At 42.2% G+C, this 17,414-nt stretch overlaps 1 protein-coding gene across 1 annotated transcript; it reads left to right on the top strand.

Moving 5' to 3' along the window:
* Window positions 1-1,638: 1,638 nt before the first annotated feature.
* CAV2 (caveolin 2) lies at window positions 1,639-9,808 on the top strand (the record flags this gene model as incomplete). Its single annotated transcript, XM_081999106.1, has 3 exons — window positions 1,639-2,385; window positions 2,582-2,769; window positions 9,658-9,808. The coding sequence occupies exons 1-3, from the start codon at window positions 2,236-2,238 to the stop codon at window positions 9,806-9,808; spliced, it is 489 nt and encodes a 162-aa protein (XP_081855232.1). The 5' UTR covers window positions 1,639-2,235.
* Window positions 9,809-17,414: the final 7,606 nt, after the last annotated feature.

Here is a 17,414-nt window from a genome sequence, read left to right as displayed (position 1 = left end):
AACACTGTATATGTCTCCTTGTTTTCTGCACATTTCCCAGAATATTCAGGGATCAGAGCTTGACACTCCTCAGGCTTTGCCATCAACTTCATTTGATAAATCGTACACAAATCATTTCCAAAATAACTACCAGAGTTATTGAATACAGCATGTTTTAAGGGGTTCTTAATAAACAACATCCCAAGTCATATGCAGCCTTGAGCTTTTGTTGCTTTTAAACAGGCTTTTCATGAAAAATATTATTCTTTCAGGAGCAATTGCATCACGACTTTATTTCAAATCCTCAGAGATTATGAAGGAAAACTCTTCATTTTCCATGGTGCTGTCTTAACAGACATCAACATTTATCACCTATTACAACAACATTCCAAAAATCAGATGGACATGAACAAAAAAGTGCTTTTTGCTTTTTATGAAGGGGGCTTATACTGAAGACCACTCTCCAGTGGCAGACTGTGATTTGGGCGATCTTGCAAGAAGAACCACTCCCTAGCTTTTAGCAAAGCTGGAGCTGAGCAAGCGGAGCTACGGTCTCGCTGCTCCAGCTGGTTGGTAGAGTGAGATGCAGCAGGACTGGTTGGGAAATGGGGAGAGCTGCTCAGAAGCAGCTCCTTGGTTGTGCACATGCAGCCCAACTCCTAGTGAGAGGGAAGGTGGAAAGTAGTTAACATAAACCTGTACAATCTGACTTCAGTAGCCAAGGGGCTAGTTTGGGATCCTCTGCTGATTGCTCCTACCTTGCTTTTCAGCAGCACCAAACCCAAATTTCTGTGCCTGACACAAGCAGCCACCAGAAGCCTCCTGAATGCCTTTGGGCTGCACTCAGCTCTCCGTATCTATAGGTTAAAAAATAATAGTTGCTGGACAGAAGCACCCTGAAGGATGAGTCTGAACCTCAGTCTGTCAATTGGCCTTTTTATTCCTCCCACTCAAGGAACAAAGAGGAATTGGAGGGGTAGAAATGCAGCTCATAAGTATGTCTTGAGTCATCATGCTGTTTCTTTGCTTGCATTTGAACCTATTGTAAACTTGTATTTGCAGGCTTTTATACTTCATGAGCCACAGCTATATTGCTGGATCCAAAACATTTACGTGACACCAGTATCACTAAACTCACCAGCGAGGGAGAAAAAAGCATCAACATGAGTTACGCATAGATGCAAAGCTTTTCTGCAGAAGTTATCCGGTCAAGAACAATGCGATATGGTCCAGAGCATTGTACTAGGTGGTTTCCTACGCAAACCTTGCACAGTTATTTTTATATCACTTTCCTGTGAGCTTTTCAAAGCTTAAAGCTATCCTTCATTTAATGCAGCGGTGAGAATTAAATAGAGTTACCAGTATCACCTTCCTTTTAATTTAACAAGCCTGGATCATTGATTAGTAATATCACTTCTCATTCTGAGAGTGACAAGTGATCGTGGTTATTGAATGCAGCACGAATGTGCTCCCGGCCGCTCGCGAGCTCATGCTGTGTAGCAATATTATCAAATACTTCCAGCAGCCATTATAGCGACCTGCTCACTTTTATATAGATCGCTCTTAGGTTTAAAACATGTTCTCAAATAAAACAGAGGAAATAATTTGTACAGTCTGAAGCTAAAACCCAAGCAGGGCATGATAATAGCTCGTAATGACGGGTGCCTTATTTTATTGCAGCAACAACTAGGCAGTTTAGGGAGCACGAGAGAAGTAAGTAACGCTGGAGCGTGACAGACGGGTGGGGCTGGACACGGGAACCTCGGAGGGCAGCGGCAGCACACCTTTCTTCCCCTCTTTTTTCATTTATCCCCTGCGGCTGCAAGGAGGGCAGCGGATACGGCCCAATACGGCCTAATACACAATCTCCTCCACCTTTTTTTTTTTTTTTAACTTTTTTTCCCCTGCTGCCTGCTGTTGCAACGCCACCAACGCTTGCTCCTACAAACGTCAGTGGTGCCTGAGGCTGCGGGGCGAGCGGCGCGGGACCTGCTGGCCGGCCGTTTCGGGCGAGCGGGGAAAGCAAACCCGCCCGCCGAGCTCCGCACAGCTGCGGGGCTCCGGCTGCGAGGCCCGACCGACAGAGCCGCCGCCAAGCCTGCGGGCTGCGGGCCGGCGCGGCGGCGCCCGCTCGCTCCCGGCCCCGGGCCCGGCCCGCGGGGCGTGTCCCGAGCGGCCCGGCTCCGCCCCAGCCCGGCGGCAGCGGACGGGGAAGGGCCGGGCCGGGCCGGGAGCCGCGGAGCGGCGGTCAGCGCCATGGGGCTGGAGACGGAGAAGGCGGACACCCGCATCTTCATGGACGACGACAACTTCCCGCGGAGCGGCGGCCCCGCGCTGTCGGAGGCGGAGAAGTGCGCGGAGGACGAGCTGGACCGCGACCCCCACGGGCTGAACGCCCACCTCCAGGTGCGCGGCGCTGGGGAGCCAGCCCGGCGGCGGGGAGCGGGGAGCGGCGGCGGGCCGCGGGGCGGGCGGGGCCGCGGCTCGGGCGCGGCGGCCGGGCCAGGCCGGGCCGGGCCCCCGGCGGGGCTGCGGGCGAGGGTGGCCGGCGGTCTCCCCTCGTCCCAGCTCCGCGTAACGGCAGAGCTGCTTCTTGTTGCAGCTGGGGTTCGAGGATGTGATCGCGGAGCCCGAGCTAACCCACTCCTTCGACAAAATCTGGATCTGCAGCCACGCTCTCTTTGAGCTCAGCAAGTACGTGATCTACAAGCTCCTGACTCTGGTCCTGGCCATACCGCTGGCCCTGGTTGTGGGCATCGTCTTCGCCGTGCTCAGCTGTCTGCACATCTGGTAAGTACGTTTTGTTGCTCATCGGTGCGGGGGCTCTGCAGAGAGCTCGCAGAACCATCCTCTTGTAGCATGACTGCTGGACCGCTGACCACTGTCTTTACAACGGGTAGTCAGATGGACTTACATTATCTGCTTTATTTTTAAGGGGAGAGAAATAAAAACCATTTTCTCTGTGATTCTCTGCCTTGCATTTACCAGCGGTCTGTCATGTCTGTGTAAGCTCCTTGGGGCAGAGAGCCTGTTTTGCCATATGTATGGCACCTACTGCAATGCATTCCACCTTGGCTAGCTTCTGGAGTAATATTAATCGCTTGTTTTTTGTTTTTTTTTTTTTAAACTGGTTAAGTCATTAAAACGTGTGCTTGAAATGAAAGACCTGAGCAGAAGTATTACTTACACCTGACACCTTCTCAGTACAGTTACCTCTCTCATTCTTTTCCTCACAGACTGAAGAAAGCTTTTGAGGCCCCAGCTCACTCTTTCTTTACTACTGCCACAATATCTACTGTCATTGCCTTGCATCTGGTACATGGCCATCTCTAGGTGCAGTGCCCCAAAGGGCTTCCACCTAAGCAAAGAACCCCTGCTGAGCTCTGGAAAGCTGCTTCTGGCCATGGCCCGGGTTCACAGGCAAGTACAGTAGCCCTCCAAGTCACAGCAAACCTGGTGTATTTTAAACAGAATATATTGGCAAAATATCAGGAAGAGTACCTTGAGACCAGAAAGGCAGATGATTGTGGAGAAGGAAGAAAGGCGGGGAAAAGAATGAGGTTGAGGAAAGAACTGAGAATCCAGCAGGCTGCAGAGGAAGGGGTGAATGCAGATTATCAACGTCATCCCTGCAAACCAGGATTTTCCATATACCTGGGTTTTGGACAGTCTCATGTGGCTTGGGTAACACTGACATCATGAAGAAGTTGTTAAGGAAAACAAAATACAATCCAGAAACTGAGAAACAAACTCAAAGCAATAGGAATACATTGGTTGTCTGAACCTGTGGTTGCAATCTTCTGGATGCAGATTTCAGTTTTCAAAAGTGGAATGGAAGTTTGGGTTGATGACATTTCCATGAGCTGCTTCAAAAACTGAGTAACTTGAATTTTGGAGCATAAAGTTTGTATCATATGTAAAGGAGTGGCAATATAGCTTAGAGCTGCCCACCTGCTACTCCCCAAAATTACAATCAACATTATATAGTGTGCCCAGACTTTTAGATCTGTCAACTGTTGCTGTGCAGTACTGTACTGCATAAGGGTTTGGTGGGCTTATAGATTTCCAGTAGTGGAATATCTGTGGAAGGACTCATTGATGCCAGATTTATTAAGAGTCTAATTAAAGCTTTTGTGCTTCAGAATGATCTTGTATCTGGATTTCACAGCCTGGATACATAGGCATGAGTTTCACCGAACCAGGACTCAGAGGTCAGTTTCTATTTATGCAAGCAGTCCCTAATGACTCTCTCAGGAACTGTGGGTTCTCAGTACATCTGAAATAGGACTGTCTGAATGTGGCACTTGATTTGAAGAGTTTCCCGTGACATTCTGTGAACACGCTTGCTTCCCCAACAACTGATTTTCTTTCCCTACGTTCATTGTCACTACAGAAGTGATCTTTCATTTTGATCTTCCTTGCACCTGGGATGGGTGTGAAAGAATCATGTAACTCAGCAGCGCTATCTGCACCCCCTTGGGTCCCACCCAGTGCTACAATCCAAAGCCAGCACTGTCTCATCTTCCCACAACCACAAGCTGGATTTGTTCAAACACAAAGGTGGAACATGCTGAGTCTGTTAGCTTCTCTGCAGCAATCCATGTTCCAGATTTCTTGGAAATAAGGAGTTCAAAGTTGCTGCGTTTGAGAGGGTAGTGCAGGAGCGATGCAGGTATAGGAACCCTAAACACATGGTACTGCCTCCCACGTAGCCCTCTTTGGTCTGAAAAAACTAGTAACTCCTTGTTTTGTGGGTGAGAGGAAGGGAATTCCATTATAAGTCTTGCCTTCAGCTGTTGAAATGTCATGGGAAAACCCTGGGCACACCCTCCCAGATGGCTGCTTGCAGGAGGGCTTATCAGAGCTTCTGTGCCTCACTTTCATCATCCAAACCAGTGAGATGATGATGTTGATCTGTGGTAGGGGAGCCTTTCTGGAGGCGAAATTCAAAGGTGTTTCAACAGTGTTTAGAAGCACGCAGGCACAAAGCTCTGTTGGTTGTCAAACATGTTGTTGCACTTTTGTCAGCATGCTAAAAATCCACAAAAGTCTAGTTCAGCATTCCTCATGCATCAAGGACAATTCATGACTTGTACCCCTCATACCTGATATTAAATGTTGTCTTTCACCAGCAAAAAGATTGCTAAAGAAGGAGGCAAATATGTGAGACTTCATGGAAAGCAAAAAGAAAGCTGAGAAAGAAATATGTAATAATAACACTTTAATTTTCATTTTTGCCTATAAAGATGGAGCATATTCTGTTCCTGTTCTCAAACTGGCTGCTTGAGCCAGAATCCAGTTCTACGCTACCTGGTAAAAGATTCTAATGGGCTGAAATTGTGCCAGCTAGCAGGCTGGTGACCTACATACAAGCCAGTTAAAAGAAAGCTACTTCTTCACATTTCTTCTCCTTTACTGATGGCTGTCATTCTCACCACAGACTATACATGTCAGAATTTGTCAGACTGAGTTTTAATATTTTTTCTGTGAATATTAGCAAGCTTTTAACCATGTCCTTAGGTTGAGGACATGTTTATTAAGGTAATTGATTTTTGAACATAAGCAGAACACTGCTGGTTTTCCAGGCAGCACACAAAATAATGACATTTATTATAGGTCAGGGACTATTTTGTTCCCAGGAAATCCCTGAGATTTTTGTTCCAAGCCATACGTTGGCCACCTCTTGGAAATTAACACTTGAATCTCATATATGCTTTGTTGTAGTCTTGCCTGAACAGTGTGTTGCATATTTGTGCTAAGAATCAGTGGTTCATCTGAAGATCCATAACTTGAGTCGTGGATCTGAGATGGGCTCTAAAGCACAAGGACTCAGCCAGCTTTATGCTCTTGTCATCAGCTGGAGCAGTAGGTACTCAGAGTTCCTCTCGACTTGAGCTTCCATTCACAGCGCTAAGGGACTTTTACGCAGAGAAGTAGATATGGATGTGCATCTCCTCTTTCTCCATAACTCCATTTACGTAACTTACTACTATCATACTCAACCCCAAAACCATCTTCCTACTGGCTGTCTGAAATCAAAAGAAATTACAGTACAGCTATGCCATGAAGACTCACCTTATGATCTGATGCCTCTTCATTCATGTCTGAATGAATGGCTTCTGAAGGGGAAGTAGGTGGATATTGTCTTGCTTCCTTTTTAGTTTGATCTTTTCCAGTCTACCCAGGCCCTGGAATATATAATGTTTGGTTTTAATGTGCTTCATATACTATGTATGAGTCCTGGTTCTCTCTTGTCTCATATATATCCCAAGGGTTAAAGGGACTTGACAAGAAGCTCTGCAACTGCTGAGTAATATTTAGCCATCTGTTCACAATGCTTGCTTGTATTGTAGAGTCATGTAAGACTTTTAAACATGTGCATACCTGGAATTAGGTAATTTAACCACTGAATGGTATAGCATTTGAAAAATAGCATTGAGACATATCTGAGGTTCCATTTTGAAAAACTTTACAGCAGAAGATGTGATTCTTCACTTTGAAGCAAGAATCTGAATTAATATTGAATGGCTCTGTGAAAAGTTGAGCTGCTTTGAACTGAAAATACCCTTATCAGTGGGAAATAAATTGTGCTCTGCTATTTCTAAGAGGAGCTTGGTTCTCTCAGGGATTAGCAGAAAAAAAGTCATGTGAGTAAAAGTGAGAAAGGTTGATGGTAATTTTGTAGATGTCATGCCTTGAACAGCAAGAAAATAGGATAGTATGGGAAAAATGGCCTAATTTCAATTCAACAGTTCCCAAAAGAGCTGGTTCCTTCTATTTAGTGAAAGGATGGGTATTTTATGATATATATATATATATATATATACACACACATAGCAAGGTTCAATGAGAGATCATATAGGTAGTTGAAATACCTTGGCTATTTGGCATCTTAGATGCCAAATTCAACAGAGCTTTGATTTTCTTCCCAATGCTGTACCATGTGGTAACACTAGTAGTACCAATATTGCAGTAAATGTTGATATCCGTGGGATATGCCAACTTTACTTCCACTGCTAGGCATTACTCAAGCAAGCAGTTACTGTCTCTGTGAGTAGAAGTGAAGAATGGAGTAAACCCACAGCACTGGGAGTAAAGGATGTATATGTTAATGTTTATTTGACAGTCACAGAAGCAAATACATGGCTCCTAATGGTGCCTGGTTATTTATTTTTCAAGTGTGCTTGGTCACTCTACGGAAGGCACATCTCACCCTCTGATGATTTGGAAGTGCTGCACAGTAGGACAACGTACACTGTGCAGAACCCGCCGTGCAGATGTAGATACATCTGTAGATACATATATAGACACACTCACATATTTTAAAAGTTAGAAAATACCTTTTACTGCTCTCTTGGGTGTAAAGGATTTTCTTCTCTGAGGAAAGGTTTTTGAGTAACTGTTGTCTAAGTAGACTGACTTTTATTATAAAACTGAAAGTTATTTTTTAAAAGATTATAAAACATTACTGAAACATTTTGATATTTTTTGTATTTCACATTATCAAAAGAGATTGAGTTCTGGTACTGTGTGTATGATCTCTACAGCAGTTGCAAGTAGTATGATTATGCTTTTCCAGCCTTCCATAATGACATCCTGGTGACTCACTACATCTTTCTGTGAAACTTCTGCATAGTGTGGTATTTGTTTAGTTTGTATTTTGTGCGATCCTCCATTCAACAGAGGGTCCAATAGAAATGTCAGCTTTTCTGCTTCTCTGCAACTCAGGTAGAGATTTTTTAAAAATGCAGGCTGAATTAATTTTAGATGACAGCAAAGGAGCAGTGACATAGCCTTTATAAACTAACTGAAATGGAAAAGGGATGAAGTCAACACAAGCTGAGTAGCCATTTCTGGTGTTTTCCCTGTGTTGCCTGGAGAAATGCCGATTTTTTTTCCCTTTGCATTACTGGTTTATCAACTGTATTCTAACACCTGAAGCCCTAATTTTATTCTCTAGAAATTATCTATTCTATATGCAGTCATACTACAGGTGGTTATAAAACACATAGTTTACAGGTTCCAGTTTAAACCTAGAGACGCGTTATTCCAGTAACGCTCACAGTTTTATATGGTGTGTATCAGCAGAGACAAAAGAAGAGAAGGTTTTAGAAAAAACTATTCTTGTTTAAATCCATCTGGGTTAGCTTAGAGTGCAGCATAGACATACTAGTATGTGGCTTGCATTGTATAATAAAAGCTGAGAATCTGGTTAGATAAACACTGAAAATAATTAATTTTGACTCTTTATGTTGCTAAGCTTCAACTTTTTTAAAATGTGCCATTTTTTTTTTTCTGCTTTGTTATTCTGAGTGGTACTCGTTGGAAATACACAATACTTAATTTTTTTTTCAGACCTGTGATGAAATAGTAAATTAAATATATCCTGTCATTCCAACCAAAGTCAATAAGAGTTCTGCAATGGAATTATGTGGCCACAAGACTGGGATCTTAAATTTTGAAAGCAACAGCAAACTAGAACAGAGTTTATTATCTTTATCAAGAGAATCTATAGCTGCTTCTACTAATTTAGGAAATAAATGTGTGATATAAAGCACAGAGATTTTTTTTTAAAAAAAACATTGTTCTAGTACCACTTCAGTTTTACATAAATTATTTATACACTTCATTTGTCTGCACCCAAATCAGGACATCCAGCTTAGTGAAATGACCAGGGGATTTGGCCAGTAAATGACTAAAACAGGAGAATAACTTAAAATAGTGTGGTCAGTTGTCACGTATCCACTGGCCCTTGTGAGCTGCCCATATGTGCACTTCTGGCTCGCCTCTGTTGTTAGTATGCTCGGCTTAAGCTACCACTAATGCCATTGCTTTGGAATTGGGACATGTGGAGAGCATCCCCAGATGGCTCCTGATGCTCAGGAGATGAAGGCACAATGCCTTCAAGTGTGCACCCTGAGTGAAGAAAAAGATCTTGCCCCTGACCAGGAGTTTTGACCTCATTCTACTTTAGTTTCCCATCCACAAATGAAAAACTTGACAGTATCAACAAGATCCCATTTTTCTGAGGTTCGGCATCTGTTTGTACTATAGTAATCCGGCGTAACCGGATTTACTGTTTCTGCTTTTATTGTAGCGGCTTGTAACAGCGATGTTAGATTGGCCGGAGTGAGACGGGAATGGCGGTGTGCACTGTGCCTGTGCGTTTGCGTGTGTGAGGGAGAGGGATAAAAGAAACGCCTAAAGAGACGGCAGAGCAAGAACAGGTCGTAAAGAGCGCCGTTCCCAGGCGATCAAACTGGGGAGCGCGGTGTTTCTGTTGGGGTTGCAGCGCATGGCATACACCAGCCCTTCCAGCAGCAGCAGTTCACCCCTGTGAAAGGTGTGTCTGAAAGTTAGCTCAGCGTTGCCGATTAAGAAGCAGCAGAGACACGATGAAAAGAAAGCTGGCCTCTCCTGTCCCCTGTGTTGCACACAAATGGTCCTGACCGGAGGAACACGTGCATCGTGGTGCTCCTGCATGGGCAAGGTGTGAGGCTGTGAGCGGTCAAGATTGGTGGAGAATGACCGTGAGAGTATAAAATCAACTTTGTTTAGAGATTGAAAGTTACGAAATCACTTCCTCATCCATAAGATCACACAGTTGTAATGGATTATCCTGATTTCCACATGCTATAGCAGCAGCAATCTTCAATTCTTCCTTTTTCTCTTTTGCAGGATTGTGGTGCCTTTCGTGAAAACCTGTCTCATGGTCTTGCCTTCAGTGCAAACTATATGGAAGAGCCTGACAGATGTTTTCGTCGTACCGTTCTTTCAGAGCCTAGGCCGATGCTTTGCCATGGTTAATATACGCCTGGACCAAGAGTAAACGTCAGGGATGTGACACTGCTCTAACTGTAGCTGGTGTTATACCTCTTTGCTAACCTAACATACAAGCACTTACCATTCATTCCAAACTGTTAAATTACAATGGCTGGTTTAAGTGGGAACATGCTATTTTTTCTGAAACTCATTTATTTTCAGGGAGATCAGTTTAAGGATTAGTAGGCAGTTTTCATAGTTCACTTTTTTAACAATGGAGCGAACGTGAAGTATATTGGCAACACTTTATTTTGAAGGGACATCAATTGCTAGATTACAGGAGAATTCTCATGAAGGTTTAACAGCCGCCACAGTGATAATGATTGGTGTTATTGGTATAAATACTTAAATAGGCTGTGATACCTTAGGTGAAACAGATCTCTAGGGTTTCCCATTGACTTCACTGCAGTTCCAGCAGGGATGATTTTTGGCCCTCACTGTGCAGAATGATTAACTCAGACCTTCATTATCAGCAGTTAAAATGAATGTGACTCATTGCATAAGCATACAGGGACAGGAACTGTTGTGTAATTCTCCTATACTGGGGAGGAAAAGCTCCCTGGAAGTTTATCCCTTAAAATAAGGTGTTAGCTAATGATTTGGGACATCAGCTAATCTGTATATTTTATTTAATGAGGGGTTAACTTTGCTGTATATTTTGTACCTTTGTAAATGGCACTTGATCGGTTTTCTTTGAAGCATTATTTCTGTAGTGTTTGAATTCTAACCAACTTATTAGGCAGCGAGAGTGAGACACTGCAAAAAATTACTTTAGATAACTAAAATTTCAGTTTCTAAATTACATAGATTTTTAGGTGCTGCAGTGTAATTCTACTCTATTCATCATATATGGCTGCCTTTAAAAGCAGATTGTAAGTGTTTTCATACAAGACTATGCAAAAGACTTGGAAATATCTGTTTATGAGAAATGTTTTTATTAAAAACGGGGTGTAGTAAATGCAACTCTGCCTATTTCTGTGTATTATCTGTGTGAACATTGTGATATTTAAAATGATAGACACTATGCTGGCACTTTAACTAGGTAGCAAGCTCTTACAGAAGGCAAGTGAGTGTAATTAGTATCCTTGTCTAATTCTCCTCACCTGTTGACTTGACTCTTCATGTTGCTTATTTGCTATTTTAAAGCCTAACCCATAAAAAAAGCCCTTCTTCCTTCTGCACCTAATATGGCAGAATAACAGAACGTATGCAGAGGTACATTAAAATTACATTAGCCTTCTGATGGGCTTGTGCTGCTGTTTTCTTTAGATACAGATGATAAGTTGCAATTGTAAAATGTTTGTATGATTTAGAATGTTATTTACTAAACTGATGTCACAGATTTCTTATCAAACAAGATATATATAATAAAATAATAAAATGTCAGGTTTTTCCTATTTTCAACTTAATTTTTACAGGTTTTTCAACTTTTTAAAAAGCTCTTAAAATGCCAGACAGCATAGAATGCTACGCAGTTCTTCCAAAATATGGCGAGGGGAAGAAATGGATGAGCATCAATACGGTTCCACTATTATCAACTGCATGTAACTTATTTATAATAGAAAATTATGTATCTCTATGTGTAATTAAGCCCATACAGAATGATTGCTTTCTCTGAAGCAGGGCGCTCGGTGCTGAATTTTGGCTACATTCCAAAAAATGCTTAATTCTTTATGGGCGCATGCTTTATTTACAGATGAGCTGCCAAATTTTCCTTTTCTTCCTTATTGGCCTACAGAAGCTAGCTGACACTGTATATTCTTTGTACATTGAGGACATTTTTGTACATTAAAAATATTTTTACCATTTGTGCCATTTAGAGAGGGATTCATACGGCTTGTCAAAACTGGATCTTAATGATTAGTGCCCTTGGAAACTTCCCTGGAGGTTTTTTTTATTTCTGCAAGAAGTTAGCTCGCTGCTCAGATGTGCTCTTCAAGATACTTTTATGTTAAAAATGGAAATGTCTCTTTTGAAAATAAAAATTGGTCAGGCTAGGCTTGAATCCTTTTCAGAGTTATTTTATTTTACAACATCCAAGGATTTTGACCAAGATATTTTCTACAGAGAAATATCCCCTTGATGAATTCATTAAAAAAAAAAAAATCAGTCAGTACTAGTCCTTGTCTAAAAGGAGCCCTACAAAAGCCCAAGCTTTCAGGGAACTCAGGTCTGGATCCAAACTTTGAGAATGAGGCTATTCCTTGGAGAAAAAGGTGTCATTTTAGGTCATGCACCGCTAGACATATGCTTTCTTAAGTAGCTTATTGAGGTCATCCAGCTCTAGCTACCACAGACAATCAATCAAGTGGAATGGTTTGGTCTATTCTTATTTTGATTTAGGCTTGTCATTAGTCAGTTCTTGTCACCATTTCTCCAGCTGTTAAAAGACTCAAGTGAATTTGTAATTAAGTAATTAAAGCTGCTAGTTTCTTACATATTTTACAGCAGCATCTTTCTCTGGAACAATTGTCCTTTTACTATAAGAAAATACCAGATGGACTGTTAGGCTTAGGGTAAAATATTGGATGTTTGGCAGATAGGCTTACTTCATCCATGAAAGTAGTGGAAGGAAGCGTGAATATATACAGACTCTTCAATACTTAGGTGTGAATCTGCCCCGGGCAGCTCTAGCTGGCAAGTATTCTCTGGATTTTATGAATTTGATGGTTCTGACAGATATCCCGAAGCTTTGCCACAGTTGATACTGTCAATAGCTGACAGGTTCCTTAAATTCATCTCCAATCTGTTTCAAATGTGGGCAAACCATCCCAGCCAATCCCTTAACAGCAACTTGCAAATGAGAATTTAGGCAAGAAGTGGGTCCAGAAACTTAGTCTCATTGTCCGCAACAAATGCAGGAAAATGTATGCCTGATTCAGGTTCTCTACTTTGATGCATCTTCTTCCCCTCTTTGGAATGGAGTAAATATTATTGGTCTTAACAAGAGTAGACCTTCCATCATCATGGTAGAGTTATGAGGATAAATAAATAAAAAGTGTGAGATTTTCCGATTCCAGCTTGCCTCTTGTTACTGCAGACCTTAGATTTATAATCATGAGCTGGAGATTCAGTTCTGTCATGCAAAATATTTCAGCATCTTGTTTTTCATGAAGATCACAACTAACATACAGAATTAATCCCAGATTTGTGTTTATGGACTTTTTTCTTTCAATTCATAAAGAAATTTAACCTGCCTCCTTATGAGAGCTATTTCATAAAATCCTTCAAATCTGACTCTAGAACTTTTATATTCATGTCTTACCTTTCCCCACCCTACTTGTTCACCATATAAATTGGAATTAATTCTTAATAGAAACTTTGACATATTAGTAAATGGGGAACCTTTTCCACCTATCCAAAAAGCTCTCTTAGACACACACTGACTGAAAAGTTCAGAACATCCCTGCAGCTCTGGGACCTCAGACCACACACTCTTGTTTAGTGGAAGCCAAAGAATGGTAAATAAGCCCATTATTTTTACAGGGTGTGATCATTCCGCCACCTGCAGAGATAAAACTATTGCCGTTAAGCTGTATTAACTCTCCTTTGAAAATACGTGGAAAAGTACATGTGTTTTGGGTATTTGTAAATAAAAATGCAAATGGAACAAGGTCGAACACCAGACACGCTACCGGCATTGTCTGTTAGTACATTGTGCTCGTGAAAATTGGAGCTGAAGACCTCCAGTGAGTATAGTGAACCAGCAATTATGCATTAAAAACTGAGGTGCTTCCTTCATGCAGGGATTTACAACTGAGGGGAGAATTAATAAAGGCTAATTTTAACCTGGTGACACTAATCTTCCTAAGTTTATTGCAACAAAAAGAAAATGTCTTCTGTAGAAGCAATTCAGAGGAACTACGATGGGTTCCTGCTCTGAATCATCCTCCAGAGAAGACACTCTGCACTGACTAATGCAAAATGTTTGGCTTGGCTTGGCTCCTTTCCTCTGCTACAAAAAAAGTTTTATTTGCTGCAGAAATTGGGCAGGCCTATGGACGAAACTAGAGCTCCATGTAAGTAGTGGGGCAGGTTCTTCTCTGCACACTTCTCTCACAACTCGAGGCCAGGGATGAGTGTCATCTGTGTTAGGTGTTCGGTTTTGTCTGTTGTTTGGCTTCCCTCTCCAACTGCAAGTGGGAGGAAGAAGGACCGCCTCACAAGGCACTGAATCAGATCCTACTTTAGATACTTAAATGGAATAAAGTGTAGAGATTCACACTTCTATTGCAAACTTCAACAAAAGCTTGTCTATTTTTCCAACTGCCTCAGTTTAATAAGAGCTGCTTTTTCACCCCATGTACCTACCTCACCTTGCTTTTTACTTTACACTATCAGAACCATCACAATGCTACAAGTATATAAGCTAGGGTTGGCCATGAAATGCTTAGACAGCAGAGATTGGTGAGAAAAAGTCCCATCATATGTAAGCCTCAAGGAGTGGGTATTTAAGTCCCATTAATGAGACTCGTTCTCACAGTCTAATAGTTCTATAAGACACCTGAACAGTTAATAATATGCTAGAACTGGCAGAATGGTATAGAACAGTGTTGACATGGAACAGTGTTCATGGTCCAGCTTGGTATTTGTCAAGGAATCTGATATTGAAAAGGGTTGAGGAGAGAGTGACTTCATTTGCACAAGGTCTGGCAGAATTAAAGCTTTCAATCTATTTGCCTCTCCAGACAAGGCAGTTACAAGCGATCTTGATCAAGACCTACAGGGACTATCTCTAATAAAATGTACACACCTACTGCAGGATTGAGATGAGAGTCAGGCATTTCAATACAAAATTGTAATCCTTGCCCAGCTGCCACCCAACCAGGAACATGTCTAAACTCAGAAGGCACCTCCCTTTCATGTAACTTCCCCTCAGTACCTACAATTTTACTTTGGTCATGCCCAGAACTGCCCTTGTTTGAGCAACTTGGCATCTTACTCGCATCTAAGCCCAGTCAGAACCCCAAAAGCAGGGAAGAGAATGCCTTGGACCCCTTAAAATACACTTATTGGACATCAGCAGAATAGGGCACTTGCCAAAATATGCTTTCCCAGGAGCGAGTCCAAATGCATTGACACACCTCAGACAGGCAAAAATTGATTTCAGGTCTCTCAAGCATTGGATTACTTCTTCTAGTCCTCAGGCTATTGTGAAACGTTTCATGGCAGCAGCACTTCCATGTAAAGGGAAATCACTCCTAGCTAGAGGTTGTGAGAAGGAAGGAATGTGAGGGGATCTCACCATCCCTCCTGGTATAACTACTCTTTTTGATGGAAGGAACAAACAGGCCAAATAACAAACATATATATGAAAGTGCGGTCCTATATACTGGTGGCGAGGGGCACCCATCTCAGTGGAAAAGTTCTGATCTGGTGACTTACAATTTAAAACACAGAAAGCCTCCAGAGAGTGGGGACAGGATGACCACCATGAATCCTCCAAGAATGCAAATCTGTAAATAATGGAATGAGCAAAACGTTGGCCTGCGTGTTAAACCCATCCCAACGCTTGGTATCATGCGGCAGAGTGGAAGACAGCAGCAGGGCTGATAAAAGCTCACTACCAACAGTTCTGGCAGCTCAGGCTTTCCTCCAGCAAAACATCCAAAAAATGCACGTAAAAGGATGCAGTTAAGCAGTTGAACAGAAGACACTAAAAAAAAGATGATCTTCCTCTCCTGAGCCTCGGGTTTTTAAGTGCTCTGCATAAGGCAGGCTGCTGTTTAAACTATGCTTAAAGAATACAGTTTCCCAGGGCTGATTCTGATCTTGCTCACATTGGAATAGATCAGGAGTATTGCTAATACCATAACTGGAATAATTACACAAGCTTAAAAGGGGAGAGGGGGGGAGTGAGGAGTGGAGGGAGAGGGAGTGTTTGATAGCAGACAAAGACACTCAGTGAGCAGTCATGCACATTCACTCCAGTTTCATGACTCATTTTCTGAAGTTTTTTGAGGAATTTTGTCCAATCCAATTTTTTTTTTTTTTTTTTTTTTTTGCACTGGCTTCTGGGAAGAAATGTTTCCTACCCATACCAAAACCTTTCCTTTTCTCAATAGGGAAAAACAGGTCATAACTTGCACACACTTTGCTCCATGTTTAGAGCGAGTTCTCAACTGAGGTAATCCTGAGATTTGAAAGTTCAGTTAAAGCGAGACTTTGAAGCAACAAAAACTTTTTAAAATTAGGCATGAAATGCCTAAGGCTGGTGTGATGGAGGAAGAAGAAAGGTAGTGAGGTGGCCAGCCAAGGTAGCATGTAGTCCTGTTCAACAGCTGACCTGGGCTACTAAAGACACAGCAAAGCTCAATGAGAAGACAGTTTACGTGGCATTTCCAAGGCCAGCTTGGGTGTCTACAACCCCTGGAAATTTTAGGCCATCCCTGTATAATCCATTCATAGTAACTGAGGAGGGGACCAGAGCCTTTGCATTTTCAGAAGATTCCTGCAAGTCTTTACCAGGCCCTTTCCAGCTGAGCTATGCTCTTCCTGTATGTAATGGGAGCTCCTTGCAGAACTCCTGGGCGCATCCACGCCAAGCCTCTGGCTGTTGAGTTTGCGTGCATTTCTCACACAGCAGTGCTAGAGGCAATGGGCCATGGCTCCATCCCTCTCCATCTCTGCAGGTGTAACTTCCTCACGCTTGCAACTTGGTAGTGCCCATGCCATTTTCTCTGTAGGCTGTCTTCTTGGTATTTAAGCTCAAGTGAGCACTTTTAAGGTTCATCAGATGTGATGGTTCATTTCAGCTCTATAAGCAGCCTCTTCTGGGATTCATCTCATAAAGTTTATAAATTCCACCAGCTTCCAATATTCTTCTAGCTGCAGTAGTGTTGCATGATTCAGAAATGTCCTTTAAAAGGGGCTGTGGTTCTGCAGAAGCACTCCAGAATGAATTCAGCATTTCAAAATAAGAAATACCTCTTTTTTTTTTGTCATCCTTGAGATATGCAGTAATACTGAATGATGGGTCAAAACCTTTTCATTTACGTGCAGGACACTGACTAATTGAAGAACTTTCCTAAATATGAAAACAAAGGACCATCTTGTGGTTGGTTTTTTTCAGATGGGTTTAAAAAATGCACAGACTATGTCCTTCAATCCACCCATTTGACCCTGTGCACACACTGAGATGCTTGGATAGACGAAGATATTTTAATGATGGCCTAAGTGAATTATTGCATCAATAAAAAGGTTACTTTTAAAAATTACAACTAACTTGGAAAGTTGGAAAAAATCCATCCAAAGCATTTGTTCTAAAGTTTATGAGCAATATAAACTCTTAAAGTTCACTGCTAACTGATGACCATATCAGTAATATGTGTCCGTGTGGACCGCACTTCCAGCAGGTGCAGTTATTTACATCTGTGGAGCCTACATCCCGCTCAGCCAGGGGCCCTTTCGAGGTCGTTTCTCTGTTGAATTGCCAAAGCCAAATATACCACAGTTAAGAATTCTCTACTTCTGTTGCTGCAATTCTGTGCTAAATGGCATAAGACTAAGGTCACTATTTTTCTGTTAATGTTATAAATCTTTCAGCATGGTCTGATTTCCTAACAGAAAACTGATGGCTGCAAACACCAAAAAAATCCAAACCAATAAAACCC

Source organism: Phaethon aethereus, assembly GCF_964289735.1.
Source record: "Phaethon aethereus genome assembly, chromosome: 1".
Classification (NCBI taxonomy): Eukaryota; Metazoa; Chordata; class Aves; order Phaethontiformes; family Phaethontidae; genus Phaethon; species Phaethon aethereus.
This window is presented reverse-complemented; position numbering and strand designations above follow the sequence as displayed.